This window comes from Dendrobates tinctorius, unplaced genomic scaffold (assembly GCF_039654945.1).
Source record: "Dendrobates tinctorius isolate UK_male_01 unplaced genomic scaffold, ASM3965494v1 ptg000194l, whole genome shotgun sequence".
In the NCBI taxonomy this organism is placed as follows: domain Eukaryota; kingdom Metazoa; phylum Chordata; class Amphibia; order Anura; family Dendrobatidae; genus Dendrobates; species Dendrobates tinctorius.
The window spans coordinates 1282406-1303932 of record NW_027361861.1 but is presented as its reverse complement, the minus strand read 5'-3'; the positions used below and the strand labels follow the sequence as shown (position 1 = coordinate 1303932).

Here is a 21527-nt window from a genome sequence, read left to right as displayed (position 1 = left end):
AAGGAATCAGGGTTTTCCAACCGGGTCATTCAGACCTTGATTAAGGCTCGGAAGCCGGCTTCCTCCCGCATTTACCATAGGTACTGGAAGGCCTTTTTTCTTTGGTGTGACGAAAACGATGTTTTTCCACTATCATTCTCAATTCCTCCCATTCTTGGTTTCCTCCAATCCGGCTTGGATGCGGGCCTATCCCTCAGTACTCTCAAAGGCCAGGTATCTGCCCTAGCAATCCTTTTCCAGACAGATCTAGCTTCCTTACCGCAAGTGAAGACTTTTCTCCAAGGATTCGCCCATGTGGCTCCTCCTCATCGTTCTCCGATAGATCCATGGGATCTCAATCTTGTTCTTGGCGCCTTCTACAGAAGGCGCCGTTCGAGCCGATTCAGGATATCCCTCTGTCTTTTCTTTCATGGAAGGTGGCTTTTCTAATCGCCATTACATCCATCAGGAGATTTTCTGAGTTGGCGGCCTTATCCTGTCGTTCTCCTTACCTTATCCTCCACCAAGATAAGGTTGTTCTCAGGCCAGTTCCTTCTTTCCTTCCGAAAGTGGTATCCCCCTTTCACATTAACGAAGATATCGTCCTTCCATTGTTTTGTCCTGCGCCTGCTCATCCTCTGGAAAAGTTGCTCCACAACCTGGATGTAGTGAGAGCCTTGCGTGTTTACCTTGCCAGGACCACTTCCTTTCGCCAATCTGATTCCTTGCTTGTCATTTTTGAGGGTCGCCGGAAAGGTCTTCCGGCTTCCAAATCCACAATTGCTCGTTGGATTCGGTCTACCATCCTGGAAGCCTACCGTCTTCAGGAGAAACGGCCCCCTCCGGGGGTGAAAGCCCTCTCCATCCGGGCTGTAGGGGCTTCTTGGGCTGTGCGGCACCAGGCTTCGGCCTTACAACTCTGCAGAGCTGCGACCTGGTCGTCTTTGCACACCTTTGCGAGGTTCTACAGGGTTCATACCCAGGCCTCCTCTGGTGCAGCTCTTGGTAGGAAGGTTCTGCAGGCGGCGGTGGCGCATCGACCGACCTAAGCCCTTCCTTATTTCGTTCCTTTATTGCTGTTCCCACCCTCGGGACTGCTTTGGAACGTCCCATGGTCATCTGTGTCCCCCAATAAGGCGATAAAGAAAGAGGGATTTTGGGTTCTTACCGTAAAATCTCTTTCTTGGAGCCTTCATTGGGGGACACAGCACCCTCCCTGTTTAAGTAGTACCGTGTTGGGTCTGAGAGTCCCTTGTTGAGTTGGTACATATGTTTATGGTTTTTGGTTGCTTCTCCTACTGCTTTTTTCACCAACTGAGGTGCTTGGTGCCTGTCGGTGGGTGTATACTGCCGGGGAGGAGCTAAGTTTCTTGTTTTGCATAGTGTCAGCCTCCTAGCAGCAGCAGCATACACCCATGGTCATCTGTGTCCCCCAATGAAGGCTCCAAGAAAAAGATTTTACGGTAAGAACCCAAAATTCCTCTTTTTTTTATCTTAATTTTTGAATAAAAGTTACATTTTATCCATTGCTGATTTGAACTTACATTGTGGATACAAAATCCTGCTACTTTAACCCCTTTACCCCCAAGGGTGGTTTGCACGTTCATGACCGGGCCAATCTTTACAATTCTGACCACTGTCCCTTTATGAGGTAATAACTCTGAAACGCTTCCATGGATCTTGGTGATTCTGACTTTGTTTTCTCTGGACATGTTGTACTTCATGTTAGTGGTAAAATTTCATTCATATAACTTGCATTTATTTGTGAAAAAAACGGAAATTTGGCGAAAATTTTGAAAATTTCGCAATTTTCCAACTTTGAATTTTTATGCCCTTAAATCACAGAGATATGGCACACAAAAAACTTAATAAGTAACATTTCCCACATGTTTACTTTACATCAGCACAATTTTGGAACCAAAATTTTTTTTGTTAGGAAGTTATAAGGATTAAAAGTTAACCAGCGATTTCTCATTTTTGCAACACCATTTTATTTTTACGGACCACATCACATTTGAAGTCACTTTGAGGGGTCTATATGATAGAAAATCCCCAAAAGTGACACCATTCTAAAAACTGCACCCCTCAAGGTGCTCAAAACCACATTCAAGAAGTTTATTAACCCTTCAGGTGCTTCACAACAATTTTTTGAATGTTTAAAAAAAAAATGAACATTTAACTTTTTTCACAAAAAAATTACTTCAGGTCCAACTTTTTTTTTATTTTATCAAGGGTAACAGGAGAAATTGGACTGCAAAAGTTATTGTGCAATTTGTCCTGAGTACGATGATACCTGATATGTGGGGGGGAACCACTGTTTCAGCGCTTGGCAGAGCTCAGAAGGAAAGGAGCGCCGTTTGACTTTTTCAATGCAAAATTGCCTGGAATTCAGATCAGACGCCATGTCACGTTTGGAGAGCCCCTGATGTACCTAAACAGTGGAAACCCCCACATGTCACCCCATTTTGGAAACTAGACCCCCCAAGGAACTCATCTAAATATGTGATGAGAACTTTGAACTCACAAGGGCTTCACAGGAGTTTATAACGTACAGCCGTACAATTAAAAAAATCACATTTTTTCCATAAAAATAATCTTTTCACCTTCAATTTTTATTTTTCCAAGGGTAACAAAAGTTATTGTGCAATTTGTCCTGAGTACGCTGATACCCCATATGTGGGGCTAAACCACTATTTGGGCGCATGGCAGAGCTCAGAAGGGAAGCAGCGCCATTTGACTTTTTTGGCTGGAATTGGGATTGGACGCCATGCAGCGTTTGGAAAGCCCCTGATGTACCTAATCAGTGGAAACCCCCACAAGTGACCCCATTTTGGAAACTAGACCACCTAAGGAACTTATCTAGATGTGTGGTGAGCACTTTGAACCCCCCCCAGTGCTTCACAGAAGTTTATAACGCCCGGGCGTGAAAATAAAAAAAAATCATATTTTTTCCACAAGCATGATCTTTTAGTCCCCAATTTTTTTATTTTCCCAAGGGTAACAGGAGAAATTGGACCCCTAAAGTTGTTGTTCAATTTGTCCTGAGTCCGCTGATACCCCATATGTGGGAGAAAACTACTGTATGGGCACACGTCGGGGCTCGGAAGGGAAGTAGTGACGTTTTGGAATGCAGACTTTGATGGAATGGTTTGCGGGTGTCATGTCGTGTTTGGAGAGCCTCTGATGTGCCTAAACTGCTGAAACTCCCCACAAGTGACCCCATTTTGGAAACTAGCCCCCCCCCCCCACGGAACTTATCTAGATGTGTGGTGAGCACTTTGAACCCCCATATAGCGTCCGGGCGTGAAAATAAAAAAATCATATTTTTTTCCACAAAAATGATATTTTTGCCCCCAATTTTTTATTTTCCTAAGGGTAACAGGACAAATTGGACCCCAAAAGTTGTTTTGCAATTTGTCCTGAGTAGGCTGATAACCCATATGTGGGGGTAAACCACTGTTTGGGCGCATGGCAGAGGTTGAAAGGGAAGGAGCACCATTTGACTTTTTCAACGCAGAATTGGCTGGAATTGAGATAAGACGCCATGTTGCGTTTGGAGAGCACCTGATGTGCCCAAACAGTGGAAACCCCCAAATTCTAACTCCAACCCTAACCCCAACACACCCCTAACCTTAATCTCAGCCCTGGCCCTAACCCTAGCCCTAACCCTAACGGGAAAAAGGAAATAAATACATTTTTTTTTTTAAATTTTATTATTTTTCCCTAACTAAGGGGGTGATAACGGGGGGTTTGATTTACTATTTATGGCGGGTTTTTATTTTTGGCAGCTGTCACATGCTACTCGTAAAAGACGCTTTTTATTGTAAAAATAGTTTTTGCATCACCACATTTTGAGACCTATAATTTTTCCATATTTTGACCCACAGAGTCATGTGAGATCTTATTTTTAGCGGGACGAGTTGACGCTTTTATTGGTATCATGTTTGGGCACGTGACATTTTTTGATCGCTTTTTATTCTGATTTTTGGGACGCAGAATGAGCAAAAACAAGCATTTCAAGAATTTCTTTTGGAGGGTGCGATTACACCGTTCCGCGTGCAGTAAAATTGATAAGGCGGTTTTATTCTTCGGGTCAGTACGGTTACAGTGATACCTCAGGTCGTTTTTGTATGTTTTGGCGCTTTTATACAATGAAAACAATTTTATATAAAAAATATTTTTGCATCGCTTTATTCTGCGAGCTATAACTTTTTAATTTTTTCACTGATGACGCTGTATGGCAGCTCGTTTTTTGCGGGACAAGATGACGTTTTCAGCGGTTCCATGGATATTTATATGCGTCTTTTTAATCGCGCGTTACTGCACTTTTTGTTCGGCGGTATGATAATAAATCATTATTTTTTGCTTCGTTTTTTATTTTTTAAGGGGTTCGCTAAAGGGGTTAACTAATGGGACAGTTTTATAGGGCGGGTCGTTACGGATGCGGCGGTACCAAATATGTGTACTTCTATTGTTTTTTTGTTTTTTTTATTTAAAAAAATGAATTTATTAGGGAATATTTTTTTTTTTTAATTAGCGAGTTTTTAAAATTATTTTTACACTTTTTTTTTTTTTTTTTTTAACTTTATTAGGTCAGCAATCTGTCACAGGCATAGGTGCAGACCTCCTCATGCCTGCGCTTTGCAGGCACTGAGGAAGCCAGCTCCCTGCAGGTCCCCGTCGCCATCTTGGATTCGGGGACCTGCAGGGATGGAGCCCCCCGCAGCAGCGCTGCACATTGCGCTGCTGTGGGGGCTCAGGGAAGCACGGAGGGAGCCCCCTCCCTGCCGATGCTTCCCTTTAACCCCGGTACACCGCGATCGTGTTTGATCGCGGTGTGCAAGGGGTTAACGTGTCGGGGGCGGTCCGTGACCGCCCTTGACACATAGTGCCGGGTGTCAGCTGTGATAATCAGCTGACACCCGGCCGCGATCAACTGCGCTCCCCCCGGGAGCGCAGCTGATCGCACTAGACATACTATCCCGTCCATGGACATAGAGGCCCGGGTCCCATGGACGGAATTGTACTTCTGATGTCAGAAAGGAGTTAAAGATATATTTTTCTCTGGAACACCAGCGCATTTCAGAGAAAAATATACCAGACTGCAATCTTGCAACCAGACTTTTGATTTTTGATGCCTCTGGTTTGTGCAGCATGAATCATCTGACCAATTCCCTTTAAGCTCTTCCCATTATGACATACAGGTACGTTATTTGTCAGGTCCCTGACTTTAATGTACTATACTGCTGTGTACAGTACAAACGATCAGACAATTGCAGCTTCAAGTCCCCTAACCCCCGACCACTAAATACAGTAGAAAGTGAAAAAAATTTTTTTAAATACGGTATATGAAAAAAATAAAGTTCAAATCGCCCTCCTTTTCCACATTAAAAATCAAAGAAACAAATGCACATTTAGTATTGCTACTTTCGTAAAAAAAAATCCATTCTGTCAAATTATAAAATAAATGAATCTTAACGGTAAACGTCATGATGAGAAAAAAAAATATCAAAACTCCTGAATTACCCTATTTCGGCTGCTGCAACTCTGCAAATAAAATTCAATAAGAGGCAGTCAAAACCTCATATCTACCCCAAAATGAAATAAAACGTCAGCCCAGGGTGCAAAAAATAAGCCCTTACCCAGCCCCATCGTCCAAAAAGATGTTACGGGTCTCCGAAAATACAAGCTAAATGAGGATTTTGGATACCCACCATAAAATCTTTCTCGGAGCCTTCATTGGGGCACAAAGGAAACCATGGGTGTATGCTGCTGCCACTAGGAAAAAAAAAGTTAGCTCCTCCTCAGCAGTATATACCCAACAACTGGCACGGAGCTAATCAATGAGAAAGCAGTAAGAGAAGCAACAGGTATAGAACAATGATAACATAACCAGAATCAACAATAAACAAGGGTAGGAGCTATGTTCCCCAATGAAGGCTCCGAGCAAGAGATTTTACGGGTGATACCCAAAATCTTAATTTCTCTATCTATTCATTGGGGGACACAAGAAACGATGAGACATTCAAAAGCAGTCTCAAGGGGGGGAAAAATAGTAGTACTCTTAAGTCCCGAGCTCAGGCCATTGCGGCTTGCAGGACCTCTCTACCAAGGTTCACATCCGACAAGGCGTAGGTGTGAACCCTGTAGGACTTGGCAAAGGTATAAATGGAAGACCATGTAGCTGCCTTGCAAATTTCTGAGGCAGACACCTGGTGGCAAACAGCCCAGGATGCCCCCACTGCACCAGTGACCCTAAGTAGACTCTTTCTGTCCCTTAGTCGGTAGACTTCCAGAAGGGCAAAACAAGCCCAGGGGGTAATGGTAGATATGAAACCAACCAAGCCCTTTCGAAGACCTTTGGGAATTATGAACAGCGAGTCCGCACATCTGATGAGTGCTATCCTGGAAAGGTAGAGGCGATGGGCTCTTACCAGGTCCAGTTTATTTAGAGACTGCTCTCGAGGATGAGAAGGGGATGGACAAAAAGAAGGAAGAACAATATCCTTGAGGTGAAATGCAGAACCACCTTAGGGGAGAGGATGAGATCGGATAGAACACTAAATAAGAGCAACGACAGCAGAGAGCTGTGAGTTGGGAAACTCGTCTGATGGAAGTGATGGAGACCAGTAAAGCAACTTTCCAGAAAAGAAGTGAAAGGGAAACTTCTCGTAGACGTTGAAATTGTGTGTGAAAGGGAAACTTCTCGTAGACGTTGAAATTGTGACTCTTGAACATCGGGCACTGGATTGAGATTCCAAGGCTCTTACTGGAGGCGGGGGGGGGAATGGAGTTCGCAACTCCTTGCAGGAAGGTCTTAATTTGCAGGTGAGACACTAGATTCTTTTGTAAGGGGATGGAAACAGCAGATATCTTGCCCCTTGAGAGAACTGAGAAGACATGCCACATTCCATGCCTGATTTTAGGAAGGACAAAATGGATGGCAGACGAAAGACCTTCAGGGAGGTCTGGTTAGTTTCTCACCAGTGGAAAAAGGCTTTCCACGTACGGTGGTAAATGCGAGCAGAAGGCATCCTAGCTCTGATCATGAACTGAACAACCTGATCTGAGAAAATGGTGGATTTCAGAACCGCCACCTCAACATCCATGCTATTAAATTGAGCCACTGAGAATTCTGTTGGAAGAAAGGACCCTGCAAGAGAAGGTCTGGGAGCTTCCGTGAAGTGTCTGCGAGGAGGTTAATTACTTCCTCGTACCATGGTGTTCTGGGCCAGTCTGAAGTGATGAGAATGACAGACAATCCCTCCGTTTTGATCTTCTTGACCACCCTGGGGACCAGTCACAATGAAGGGAACAGGTGCAAAAGGGAGGACAGAGACTAAGGAATTACGAAGGCTTTAATGCCAATTGCTAGTTGGTCGCGTGATCTAGAGATGAACTGAGGAATCTTGTGATTTAGTCTGGGCGCCATGTGCCCCATCAGAAAAAATCTCATGGAATACTGACAGGTTCAGAAACCACTCGCCAAAGGCGAGACCCTCTCGGCTAAGAATATCGGAGGCCCAGTTTTCCACTCCTAGGATGTGTACTGCTGATATCATTGGTACGTTTTGCTCTGCCCATAACAGAATCGGCGTCACTTCTGACAATACGGCTTGATTTTGAGTTCCTTTTGATTTATGCATGCCACCTCCATGGCATTCTCTGTTTGGACCCGAATCGGATGTTTGAGGAGAAGATCCTGCCAGTGAATCAGAGCAAGAAAGATTGCACTGAGTTCCAGAATGTTGATGGGAAAAGACGATTCCTGGGTGACCATTGGTCTTGGACTGTTATGTTCTGAAAAACTGCTCACCAACCGAGAATACTGGCGATCTTCCAGCGTGGCGGTAGAAAAGAACTTCCGCGATGAACTAACAGAGATTGAGTCCACCATTCTAGGGACTTCTTTATCTGGGACGGGAGCGTGATTTGTCAATATATCGAGAGAGTTGACCTGTCCCATCGTAATAGAAAAAAAAAGTTGAAGAGGGCGTGTATGAAACTGGGCGAATGGAACTGCTTCCATTGACACAACCATCCTGCCTAAGATGCTCATGCAGAAATGGAATGACTGATGAGATATGCCCCTGAGGAAGCGAATGCCGCATGATAGAGCCGAGTGCTTCTCTTCGGGCAGAAAAACTCTTGATTTCGCAATGTCGAACAGCATTCCCAGAAAAACAATGCTTTGGACCAGTGTTAGGGTCGACTTTGGTATGTTGATAATCTACCGAGAACGACTCGTCATGGAAATGGAGACGTCCGCCCACCCTGAAAGGCTTCCCAGGTGGGAGCGGTCTGTCATGCCGAAGAAAGTTTGTTGGATCCGGGACTGGAAGACAGGCGCTGGTGGGCTTGAAGGAAGGCCTCTTCCTCTCTTGACAGTCTGGCGATTTGTCCTTCCGGTTACTAGACTACTGGACTGTAAATCTCCGAAAGGACAAACTGTACTGTGTGATGTTTGGGAGGCTTTTTAGGTCTTGTGAAGGGAGTGAGGTACTCTTACCCCCTCGGTGTTGGAAATTCTTTTCCAACTCCTCTGAAAAGACAAGAATTTGGTAAGGAACCTATTGGAAGCTGTGTCCTCGTGCCATTACCTTTTAACCATAAGACCCTGCGGATAGTGATGATATTGCAGACTTCCATAGCAGAGCAAGCAGCTGCATAGAGAGCGGTTGTGAGGAAATACTTCCCTGTATGATCGATTTGATCTGCTAGGTCCACTAGCTTGAACAGGAAGGCAGCTGACAAGATAGCCTGGAAGAATAATTTTCCCCGGCTGACACTGCTTTGAATACCCATGTCGCTGCAAAGGACTTGCAGGGTGCTGAGCCCGCGGTCTCGAAGATTGATTTGTCAAGAGCTTTGGTGTGTTTGATGCAGCCTCCTTAAAAGAGCCTTCTGACAGAGGATGAATAGTGTTAGTGGAGACCGGGGAATCTAATGATGGAGACTCTGTCTATTTCTGAAGCAGATCAGGTGCAAAAGCCTACAAGAAGTCCATGCGTTTTCTTCTCTGGAAACGCTTGTCTGTATGTTTCCATTCCATAGTGAAGATTCTGGTGAACTTCTTGTGGTTGGCAAAGGTTCTGGGAGGTCATTTTGTCTTTCTGAACAATACAGTGTCCTCAGATGATGTTTCTGGATCCTCTATTTCAAGGGTCTGATTGCTGGCTACGATTGGACTATTTAACATGTCCCATAGTTTGGGAGATATTTTCAGAGTCTAGGTCAGAATCTGACTCGTACTGGGGTTCTGACTCATGCAGAGCTGGAGCATCGGAGAGGGGAGAGAGCGATGGAATCCTGGAGTATGGAGAGGATGAGGAGGATCTAAATGAAGAGCTAGTGTGGGCACACTTTTTAGAACCCATGGAATGTCTGCATGGTGTAATCCTTTGGGATTGAGGAGTACCAAGGGCAGCGATCGGGGGTCCCGAGGCGGGGCTGGTCAGTTGTTCTAAGACCGATATCAATATCTGGGAGACATTGGTGAGGTCTGCTACTGACTGGGAGAAAGATGCAGCCCACTAGGGGGTTAGGGGGGCACTCTCGTTTTGGGCAGTAGGTGGGTTCTGTGGTGGCATATTAGATAAGTTGTAGTTCGGGTAGAGGGACGAGGTCTGACCAGAGAGAAACTTTATTGGAGCAAGCAAAATAGAGGTCAGTATGAGGAGGATGGGAGTGAGCCTACCTGGGTTTAGGCATAGAGAGAGGATTCCCAATATGAGATATGGTGGGAAGAGAGCTGCACCCGGTGGCAGAGCTTACTCAGATCCTGATTTCTGAGTCAGCAGTGAATAGAGAGACTCATGATGCTGAGCTGAAGAGACCGGCTGCTGCGACACACGATGCTGTGTTGTGGAGACCAGTTGCTGCGGCACACAAGTCAGCAACTGGAGATGGAGCCGTATAGGCAGGGTGGAGAAAAACACGCAAAGCTTTCCTGCTCGCCGGATGAAAGGAGGAGGTGGAGCTTGAAAAAAAGTGTTCAGAGATCCCACGTGCTGGAAGGTAGTAACGTTGTGATGGGCGTGGCCACACTATGATCTGCTGCGCGTGAATGACCAGGCCTCTTGAGAAGATGTGGAATGGTGCTGGAGACTAAATTTTTAGGTAGGGGGTGGCGTAATTGACTTAAGTTATTGTGCTCCCCGCAACCCATAGATCTCTTTTAAAGGGAGTTCCTGCATGGCTGGGCATGAAATGTTTGTTGTTCTATTAAACTGAGCCCCTCACTGCGTGGATGGAGATAGCTATCTTGAAGATCCGGAATCCTTCTTCGCAGACTTGAGAAAAAAGACTGACGTTGAGGTCCTGGGTGCAGACCATAGAATGACTGGATGCCGATCTTCGGGCTGGCATTAGAAGTTATATGACTGGTAAAGGATAAGTCATCCCACCATGCATGTCAGGCTCTGGGGGGGTGAGCGGACCAGGGACTGATGGCGAAGACCAAGTCCATCTGTCCCTCAGTGTGGATGCCCTGAAAACGCTTGATGTGTTGAGGGTGGGATAGGGTCCTGCCGGATGAACCCGGGAGACTACAGTAGTGACGCAATCCCACAATGTGCTCTCGGTCTTAAGGAGGAGAACAGAGTGACACAATACCACTCTGTAGCCCGTATCACAAGCTGAACCTGCAAAATGGAAATCATTAATAAAAAAACAGCAACCCTAAGCTAGAAGCTGGGCTGAGTACAGCCTCTTTCTAACACTAAAATCCATTCCAGTCGGTGGAGTGTACATAGTGTCAACCTCCTAGTGTCCCCCAATGAAGCGTAATTGTACTGAACTGGAGAATCATATCGTCAGGTCAGTTTTATCGTATAGTGAAAATGTAAATAAAAAATCCTTTTATGAAACTGCACTTTTTTTTTTTTTTTGCAATTTTGATGCACTTGCAATTTTTTCACCATTTTACAGTGCATCACATGATAAAAAGAATTTGTCATTTCAAAAGTACAACTCGTCCTGCAATAAACCAGCTTTATATGGCTAAGTGTATGGAAAAATGAAAAATGCAATGGCTTTTGGGAAGGAAAACATGGAAATTGCCTGTGGTGGTTAGGGCTTAATATTGCTGGACTTTTGATGTCAGTGGGTACTGCACTGAACACCGTTCTCCGCTTATCAACACTCCTTTTTGGGGATCAACAGCAACTGAATAGAGTCTTAGGGTATGTATCCACGGTCAGTAAACGCTGTGGATTGGATGCTGCGTATAGCTGCAGTGTCAAATCCGCAGCGGCCAGATGTCACAGCATAGTGGAGGGGATCTTATGAAATCCCATCTCCACTATGCGTTCAAAGAAGCAGGTGTCAGACCTACGTAACCAGACATGTGGTGCGTTTTTCTAGACTGTGTCATGTCTATTTATCTTGCGGAGACGCTTAGTCTCCGCACGTTAAATAACACCGTCCTATGTATAGGATGCGGTGATTCCGCACGGTTCAATGAACACATGCGGAATCACCGCGCGTACAAAGCCGGCAGAGCTGCGTCCAAAGCGGTGCCAAAAATGACCATGGAAACATACCCTTACAATTGAAACACAAAAGTTCATATTTTCAAGTCACAACACGCACTATAATTTATATGCAGATTTATACTATCTTAGAACCTTTCAGCATTTTCATAAAAAATTGAGTCATGCTTTTTTCCCTTGGGCTTCACTACATTTAATAGACTTGTGTAAAAATGCTGTCAAACCGCTCTACAGAAAAGGGAAAAAAATAAAACAGAATTTAAAAAAAAAACTTGTTCAAGGTTAAAAATCCAGTACATAGCAGAAATAACCACAGAGAAATGAGCCTGCAGGAAAAATGCAGCCGAACATTGGATTATGTGCTAAGTCTTGGCCAGCCATGACGGGTGGTGAGTGTAGAGCCGGTCGGGGCAGTTGTCGGTGGTCAGCAAACTGTCCTCGACGAGTAATATGACAGGTTGAAAACAAGTAATTAAGGAGCCCATGGATGACCCCTGTCACATTTTGGGTTTATGCTCATTTTCATTTTTGTGATGAGTTGCGTGTGCTGACAGATCATTAATGTACTGAAATGATTGGTTTGCTTGTCCAATTCAATATCCCATACTTGCATCTACAAGCATCAGGGTGTATGTGTACTGGGTCTGGAAATCAAAGGAGTGGGCATGTTGGCTTTCATCATGCCCAATCCTTTGTTTACTTTAGAGATGAATCAATGTCCGGCTGTCCTGACTTATCTCTTGAAATAAGCATATGTAGTAGGCTGATCAAAGCAGGCACATTTTTGTGACAGTTGGTGGGGATAACTGTCGCAATTAATAGAGAGTGCTTCAGGGTAGATTCCGGGCCTGATGGGTCATAAATCGGATGTGCAGTGTGTCATCTAGCTAGATCTGTAGAAAAAAAAAAGGTCAGATCAGAAATCCATAATGAATGATAAAGATTTCTTTTTTCCAGGAAAACTGTTGGAGAGAGTCATACCAAAGCAATATCTATGTGCAATAAGAGATGTATAAAAATAGATATGTGGGTGATATATAAGTGCTCACCTGGAAGCGTAGGGCAGCGTTTTTGTGTCGAAGTGTCTAATAACACTGTTCCAATCACAATATGAGATGTTACAGCTCACCCTGCTCCTCATCCATTCACAATGACTGACATGCTTATTCATAGAATCATAGAATCGTAGAGTTGGAAGGGACCTCCTGGGCCATCTGGTCCAACCCCCTGCTCAAAGCAGGATTCGCTAAATCATCCCAGTCAGATGTCTGTCCAGCCTCTGTTTGAAGACTTCCATTGAAGGAGAACTCACCACTTCTCGTGGCAGCCTGTTCCACTCATTGATCACTCTAACTGTCAAAAAGTTTTTTCTAATATCTAATCTGTGTCTCCTCCCATTCAGTTTCATCCCATTGCTTCTAGTCTTTCCTTGTGCAAATGAGAATAAAGTTGATCCTTCTAAAGGGCTGTCACATTGTAGAAGGATCAACTTTATTCTCATTTGCACAAGGAAAGACTAGAAGCAATGGGATGAAACTGAATGGGAGGAGACACAGATTAGATATTAGAAAAAACTTTTTGACAGTTAGAGTGATCAATGAGTGGAACAGGCTGCCACGAGAAGTGGTGAGTTCTCCTTCAATGGAAGTCTTCAAACAGAGGCTGGACAGACATCTGACTGGGATGATTTAGCGAATCCTGCTTTGAGCAGGGGGTTGGACCAGATGGCCCAGGAGGTCCCTTCCAACTCTACGATTCTATGATTCTATGAATAAGCATGTCAGTCATTGTGAATGGATGAGGAGCAGGGTGAGCTGTAACATCTCATATTGTGATTGGTGGATCCTGTGTTATCAATTGTGAATACAGGTATTAATAGTCTGTGTAATCCTGCCTCTGATGATAATGAGTCTTCTGAAAAATGTTCATTTAACCCCTTTACCCCTGGGCCAGTGTCCACTTTGGCATTTTAGTTTTTTGCTCCCCTTCTTTCCTGAGCCATAACTTTATTTTTCCGTCAATATGGCCGTGTGAGGGCTTGTTTTTTGCAGGACGAGTTGGATTTTTTTATCGACACCATAGATTTTACCATATAATGTACTGGAAAACAGTAAATAAATTCCACGTGTGGTGAAATTGCAAAAAAAAAAAGTGCAATTCCACATTTAATTTTTTTTTTTTTTTATCATGTTCACTAAATGCTAAAACTGACCTTCCATTATGATTCTCCAGGTCATTACAAGTTTGCAGACACCAAACATGTGTAGGTTCTTTTTTATTTAAGAGTGAAAAAAAATCAGAAGTTTGTTAAAAAAAAAAAAAGAAAAAATGGCGCCACTTTCCAAGACCAGTAGCGTATCCATTTTTCATGATCTGGGGCTGGGTGAGAGCGTATTTTTTTGCGCACTGAGCTGACGTTTTTATCAATACAATTTGGGGGTAGATATGATCTTTTGGTCGCCAGTTATTGTATATTATTGCACGTTTGCGACAAACAAAAATACTAATTCTGGCTTTTTTTTGTGTTATGCGTTTTTACTGATCGGATTAATTCTTTTTCTATTTTGATCGGGTTTATTCTGGACACTGTAATACCAAACAGTGATTTGAACTTTTAAACATAATTTTAAGAACTTTTTTTTTATACTTTTTTACTTGCTTCAATAGTCTCCATAGGAGACTTGAAGCTGAGATCTTCTGATCGCTTGTGCTACACATAGCAGGGCCTTAGTGCTCATCTGCCGGTGGTGCTCATAGCAGATCTGCAATGACAAGCATGAATTACATGGGGGTCTCCTGCAGACCCGCAGTTTTCACGCCAACCCATCGGCGCCCTGCGGACATCCGATGGGCAGGATTAGTGACGTGTTTCCAGTGCGAGCATGTTAAATGCTGCTGTCAGAGGTTGACAGCGGCATTTAACATGTTAACAGCCGCAGGTGGATCGAGATTCCTCCTGCGGCTGTTAGGTGCATATGACTCTGATCAGATGAGCTGTCATGTGCCAGAAAATATGCTGGCTTAGGCTAGTTTCACACTAGCGTTTTTTTGTGCTGTGTTTTTGCGCAGTGCAAACGCATGCAAAAAACGCATCATGCGTTTTGTATGCGTTTGCTGCTTTTTTGCGCATGTGTTTTAACCATTTTTTAGCCATTTTTTCTCTTAAAACGCATGTGTTTTTAAACGCAGACGTGCGCATATCCATGCGCACATCTGCGTTCCCATAGACTGTAATATGTTTTTTTGCGCATTACGTGCGCATGCGTTTTTTTGAGACCTGTCGGACGGACCAAAAATGCAACAGGTAGCGTCTGGGCGCACACTACAAAAAAAGCATGCGCACGTAAAACGCGTGCAAACGCTAGACCATGCGCCCCCATGTTAAAGATAGGGGAAAAGGATGTATGCGCAAAAACGCAGCGCAAAAAAAAACGCTAGTGTGAAACCAGCCTTAGCATCGGAACCTGCATCAAAGAGGGAGACCTGACATATGATGTATGCATAAGTCATAGGTCATGATTGTGTTAAGGACAGCCAGTATAAAAAAGTCTAAAAAAGCGCCAGGGGTCAATATTAAAAATGGTAAAGCTTCCTTATTACTAAAGCTTGGCCATACACCTGAAACACCTGTCAGTAAATTGGCTCTGTCAGGCATATGGTGGCAATGACACCAGTTCTGCTGCCTGACCTCCTTATGGAAATTAAGTAAAACTCACATTTTTTTTTCTGACCAGTTGGATGATGCAAAAAAAAATGTTCCCCAAAATCTTTCTATTTCTGAAAAAAATAGAAAATGTTGATTAACATAACTGCACTCCAACATTGTCCTGTGTGTGACCCCGGCTATGGAGTACATTTTCTCATACTTTTCTCACGTCCTATGTATGTGTGTATGTCTTTATCTTTTCAATCTTTCAGTAATTTAATTTTTAACATGAGATAAACCTGACAGTACTCACAGTAAAAAAGAAAAATGCCAAGAATCCTCTTGTATTTGAGTTGTTTAGATCTTGGACACTTATTACTTAAGGTATTGAGCACAAGAAGTTGATAAATTGTTCCAAATAATTTAACAATTATGACAAATATGTCCTTGTGAGACAACTACTAATGTCACTTCTAGGGATGGTTTATAGACCTGCTATATTGTAGTAGAAAGAAACCATTGTCTCGTCTTTCCTGCCCAACAAATCGGAGCTTTTACAAGATGGAACAACTTTCCGACACAAAACATAAGAGTGCTAGGTTTTATAGTATCCTTTGTCACACAAGCTTACATAAAACTAGCAAACATAAGAAAAATGAAATATTCCCTGGTAACCGCAAAGTGACTGACGTTCTTTATTTCTGTCCAAGAAAAGCTTATGAAACTATTGACAAAACTTTAATTTTTGTTTTTTGCGTACGAAGAAAATCACTGATGTGAGACCTAAGAAATACGTCTTTTTTTTTTTTTCTTACTAATGCTCTGATCTTTAATAGAAAATTAGTCCAAGTTCTATATAACAGTTTCATTTCCCTGTAGAAGTGATTAGCAAACTTGCTGGGATAAAGTGTTCTCTGAGCATGCTCTGGTGCTAATGGAGTGTCTTCAGCGTGCTCGAATACTGTGTTCGAGTCTCCGCGGCTACATGTTTATTAGACAATCCCTGCATGTGTTGTGGCTGTCGAACACCCGGGAGACATGCAGCCGCGGGGACTCGAACATTTTTTTCGAGCACGCTGAAGTCACTCAGTTAGCACCCAAGTACGCTTAGATAACATCTTATCAGAGCACGTTCGCTCATCACGAACTGGTAGAAAATACAATGTATTTTAGGGAGGTAACGGTAACTTTGGTAGGTTACAGTTCTAGTCAAAGTATTACAAAATTGCCTAAAGTAGACATTGTTTACAATAATAGGCGTTGCAGGGTGATAAGCTGAACTGGTTGGAAATCATCTTCTTTCAGCCTTGAATACTATATTACTAGACATGAACAATACAAATAGAAATTACCGGGGTGTCTGATCTTATGTTACTGGGTATTCTATGCTATTAGAATAAATCCTCAAACACTTGGGGGTTTCTGCTCTGAAAACTTTAAAAAAAAAAGTCTGTGTGCACATAGCCTAAAAAAGTTTTTCTTTTCTTTTTCAAATTTGTCCTTGCCATGATAAAAAAAAATAGCAAAAACAGCTGCTAACCACTGTCACGAAGTCCAGTTCTAAAGTCTCCAATGGGCCGCCGTCACTGAGTCCAGTTCTAAGTCTCCAATGGGCCGCCGTCACTGAGTCCAGTTCTAAGTCTCCAATGGGCCGCCGTCACTGAGTCCAGTTCTAAGTCTCCAATGGGCCGCTGTCACTGAGTCCAGTTCTAAGTCTCCAATGGGCCGCCATCACTGAGTCCAGTTCTAAGTCTCCAATGGGCCACTGTCACTGAGTCCAGTTCTAAGTCTCCAATGGGCCGCCGTCACTGAGTCCAGTTCTAAGTCTCCAATGGGCCGCCGTCACTGAGTCCAGTTCTAAGTCTCCAATGGGCCGCCGTCACTGAGTCCAGTTCTAAGTCTCCAATGGGCCGCTGTCACTGAGTCCAGTTCTAAGTCTCCAATGGGCCGCCATCACTGAGTCCAGTTCTAAGTCTCCAATGGGCCGCCGTCACTGAGTCCAGTTCTAAGTCTCCAATGGGCCGCCATCACTGAGTCAAGTTCTAAGTCTCCAATGGGCCGCCGTCACTGAGTCCAGTTCTAAGTCTCCAATGGGCCGCCGTCACTGAGTCCAGTTCTAAGTCTCCAATGGGCCGCCATCACTGAGTCCAGTTCTAAGTCTCCAATGGGCCGCGGTCACTGAGTCCAGTTCTAAGTCTCCAATGGGCCGCCGTCACTGAGTCCAGTTCTAAGTCTCCAATGGGCCGCCGTCACTGAGTCCAGTTCTAAGTCTCCAATGGGCCGCCACCACTGAGTCCAGTTCTAAGTCTCCAATGGGCCGCCACCACTGAGTCCAGTTCTAAGTCTACAATGGCAGACAGCTCACTGAATGTCCGCAGTATTGCAGACGTGATGTCACCGCTGCAACCTATATACAATTACCAAAACGGCGGTGGAAACTCAGCCCTGGAATCCAGGGAGGATGAATAGCAGTGGTTTATGTTATTTTTTTATCTTGGTAAGGACATATTTCTAAAAGAATTTAAAAAGAGGTTTTCCTCTTTCAACTTTTTTTTTTTTAAGTTTATTTTGAATCAATTTTGCAGACTTTTTTCCCATATTTTTATCTGTACTAAAAGAAAATCTGAAATCTTGCTATTTTCACACTGACCACTAGACTTCACATTGGACTCCATACTTACTGTTCTGGTCAGCAACCAAATGGACATTAGCAGTAATAGACTGGCTCTGACTCATTGACTTGTGTTGAAGTATTTTTCGAAGCCTGCTTTAATCTATGCCAATGTGATTGTGAAGATAAGGGGAGGAGGTGAGCTGTGCCCATCACCTATTATGAATGGCGGATCATCTGTTATTAGGTATTAGCTTTTTATTGTAATCCTATCTGTGATGATAATGTCTGCTGAAAAGTCATATTTACAGAACAGGATATATGAGTCTAGTATTGGACTTAGTAGTGTGAATCTAGTATTAAGATTAGTTGCCAGTGTAAAAATTAAAAATTTGCATGATTTAGGGATTTTTTTTTTCTTTACTGTTTTGTCACTGACTGTACAAACACTAAATAGCATACAGCCCTGCTAGGACCTTCTTTTATACAGCTCTACAATATTTCGTGTGACGGACATTTCTTCAAAGTGTCAGCTCTGCCTGCTCTCTCTTTGTAAATTTTTTTTTTATGAAAATTTCCATGCATCCTTGCCTATTTTCAGATTATCCACCCATGGAAACTTGGTACAAGTGGCCACTATGTCTTTATATTGAGCCTTTTTCAGAGGTAACAGATTTTTAATATATTTTGTTTCCTCTCCAGGTCATTCACGGCTGGCTGATCATTTCCTCATTGTTGCTACTATTTTTCTTCTCTTTCATCTATTTGGGGTAAGCACACATCAAGTAATTAGAAAAAGCTTGTTCCCCTTTTATATAGTTATCACTCACAGTAAATTAGCGATTATTTATTTCAAAAGGTATTTCAGTCTCCCAAGATCCTATCCCAAAATGTAGTAAGTGTAATATTAATAATATTAGCAAATACCTCCAATTAGAAATGTAGTGTAGTTCATCCGATTAGCTATGTCGCTTACACCATGTGCCAGAAAATGCAGTAGTTTAGATATCCATTGTTACGACAAATAGCAGCTAACTAACTTGCTATGCGTGGTCGTAACCATAGATATTTAAGCTACTGCAATGCCCTGCACATGGGGGTAAGCAACCTAGCCAATCAGAACGACTATTCTACATTTCTAATTGGAGGTATTTGCTAATATTATTTTTATTACACCTACTACATATTGGAGGTAGGATCTTGGAGATGGGAATACTCCTTTAATGTAATGGGCTTAATTTTCATAATTATAGAACATGATCTAACATTATTTTCTTGCGTGTATAAGAAAAATAGCATTTACGGTTTATATAGAGTTTAGCCGTTTCTTAATTTCTTTTTTAAAACACCAGCGACAATCTGTACGGTCGCAATTGCCGATTCCATGTGTGCTGTCACTATGATTTCTCCAGCTACTGGATGGCAGATCTGCTTAGTTTTGCAGTAAAGCCTTCACCTACCCGTATCACTGCACATTTAGACAGTTACCATTCTGAAGTCTGGAAGATCGAGGGGGTACATACTATTATATAAATATTACTGTGTTAGAGTTAATTAGTTAATGGCAGCCATCAGTAGTAGATCCAGTGAATTTAAAAATCTAATTTGTGTAACGTCTTGACTGAAGATGATGGGTGGAAGCTCTTTCTATTTTTTTCATCATTAATATTATTTTACTTTTGAGATAAATATGCAATTTTCTTAACTCGTGTAAATACAGGGAATATAGGTCCGTATCTCTGGAACGGAGAGGCACAGGAACAGAAGGAGAACTACGCCGGATTCAGGAGACTAGCGGCTTACTGGACACCTATATGACCTGATGGCTAGTTGTAATTTAGTCCTAGCTCCAGGCAAACCTTGTTTTAAAGTGCTGCATGAAGTTAAAACTTAAAAAAAGCAACAAAAAAACAAAACAAACAACTTTTTAATCTGATTTTCAGAGAAGTGTTCAAGACATACAATGTAGCCATGGATTATATCACACTCGCCTTGATGATCTGGAATTTTGGAGTCGTGGGTATGATCTGCATTCACTGGAAGGGTCCGCTCCTCCTACAACAGGCCTATCTCATTATGATCAGCGCTTTAATGGCTTTGGTGTTTATCAAGTACCTTCCAGAGTGGACGGCCTGGCTTATTCTCGCAGTTATATCTGTATACGGTGAGTATGATATGCCCTGCCATATAGGAGTCGTGTCTGAACATGGGTAACGAGCTCCTGTCTGGGAGAGAAGTATGTCAGACTCAGCTGACTGTCACAGCTAAAGGGAGAAAAAATTATTTAAAGGGAGTCCTCTCACCCCATTTTTGGCTTATAAGCTGCGGCCACCGCCATCATGGGCTTATCTACAGCATTCTGTAATGCTGTAGATAAGCCCTCCATGTAACCTGAAAGATAAGAAAAACACGTTAGATTATACTTACCCTGGCGTTTGGTCCGGTCCGGCGTTCGGTCCTGTCCGATGGGTGTTGTGGTCCGGTCCGGCCCCTCCCATCTTCATACTATGATGTATGCTTCTCCCTCTGCTCCTGCGCATGCGTACTTTATCTGCCCTGTTGAGGGCAGAGTAAAGTACTGCAGTGCGCAGGTGCGGGACCTCTTGACATTTCCCGGCGCCTGCGCACTGCAGTAGTTTACTCTGCCCTCAATAGAGCAGAGAAAGTACGCCTGTGCAGGAGCCGAGGGAGAAGCAAGGAAGAGGACGTCATCGTATGAAGATGGGAGGCGTCGGACCGGACCGCAATACCCACCGCACCCGACCACGCCCCCTGGTGAATATAAGCTAACTTGTTTTTCTTTCAGGTTTCATTCTGCAATGCTGTAGATAAGCCCCTGATGGCGGTGGCCGCAGCTTATAGGGCTAAAATGGGGTGACAGATTCCCTTTAAGAGGTTTTCTTAAACACTAGAAGATCTTTACAGCGGATCTGTCACCGGATTTCACACAACATTCCTATCAAATCTAAGATCCATTTTAATTGTATATACAGTGAAACAGCTGTATCATCTTTTAGGAAAGTTTAATATAATTGCCACCGACTTGGCTTTATTTGCAGCTCCTCAGTGTCTCTCCTCCCTGCTGAGATCTCTTGCTGCTCAGTACGTACACACTGCAGCTGTCAATTAGGCTGCATGGGTGAAGACTAAATACATTGGACTTCTGAGCTGTCTGATTCTCATTCTGGACTCATAAAATTCTCACCATATGAGGAATATACAGGTGTAAGGGATATAATGTGAAAGCTGGTGACAGATTCACTTTAGGAGATGGCAACGATCCTAATTAGGCTAGTTTCACACTAGCTTATGGAAGAGCTGCGGAGAGATGCGGACTTCCTGCGTGAAGCTTCGCCCAATGCCACGCCTCCTCCGTTCAGCTCCGCCTCCATCGGCATGCGGCCTGTGTACCCTATCTTTAGCATTGGGTACGCAAGCCATGCCGATGTATGCAGATGCCTCCGCATGCATCGTTTTGACAGTGCGGCAACTGCAACAAAATCCAACACGTGTTCGGCACAGGTCTCCTCCCCGTCAAAACGATGCATGCGGAGGCATTCGCATACATCGGCATGGCCTGTGTACCCAATGCTAAAGATAGGGTACGCAGGCTGCATGCCAGCGGAGGCGGAGCTGAACGGAGGAGGCGTGGCATTGGGCGGAGCTTCACGCAGGAAGTCCGCATCCCTCCGCAGCTCCTCCATATACTAGTGTGAAACTAGCCTAACTGTGCTGTATATCTGCATGGTTTTCAGGCCCTGAAAACCGTGTTTGAGTGGAGAGACTGGATTACGGACAG

General features: G+C 43.6%; 1 protein-coding gene across 4 annotated transcripts in view; it reads left to right on the top strand.

Moving 5' to 3' along the window:
* PSEN1 (presenilin 1) overlaps window positions 1–21527 on the top strand; it is a 111630-nt gene that overhangs the window by 70417 nt on the left and 19686 nt on the right. For all 4 annotated transcript variants that reach the window (XM_073552686.1, XM_073552687.1, XM_073552689.1 and 1 more), the window contains exons 6-7: window positions 18431–18498; window positions 19672–19892. In XM_073552686.1, the coding sequence (XP_073408787.1) occupies window positions 18431–18498; window positions 19672–19892 (289 nt within the window). The remainder of the gene's footprint in view (window positions 1–18430; window positions 18499–19671; window positions 19893–21527) is intronic.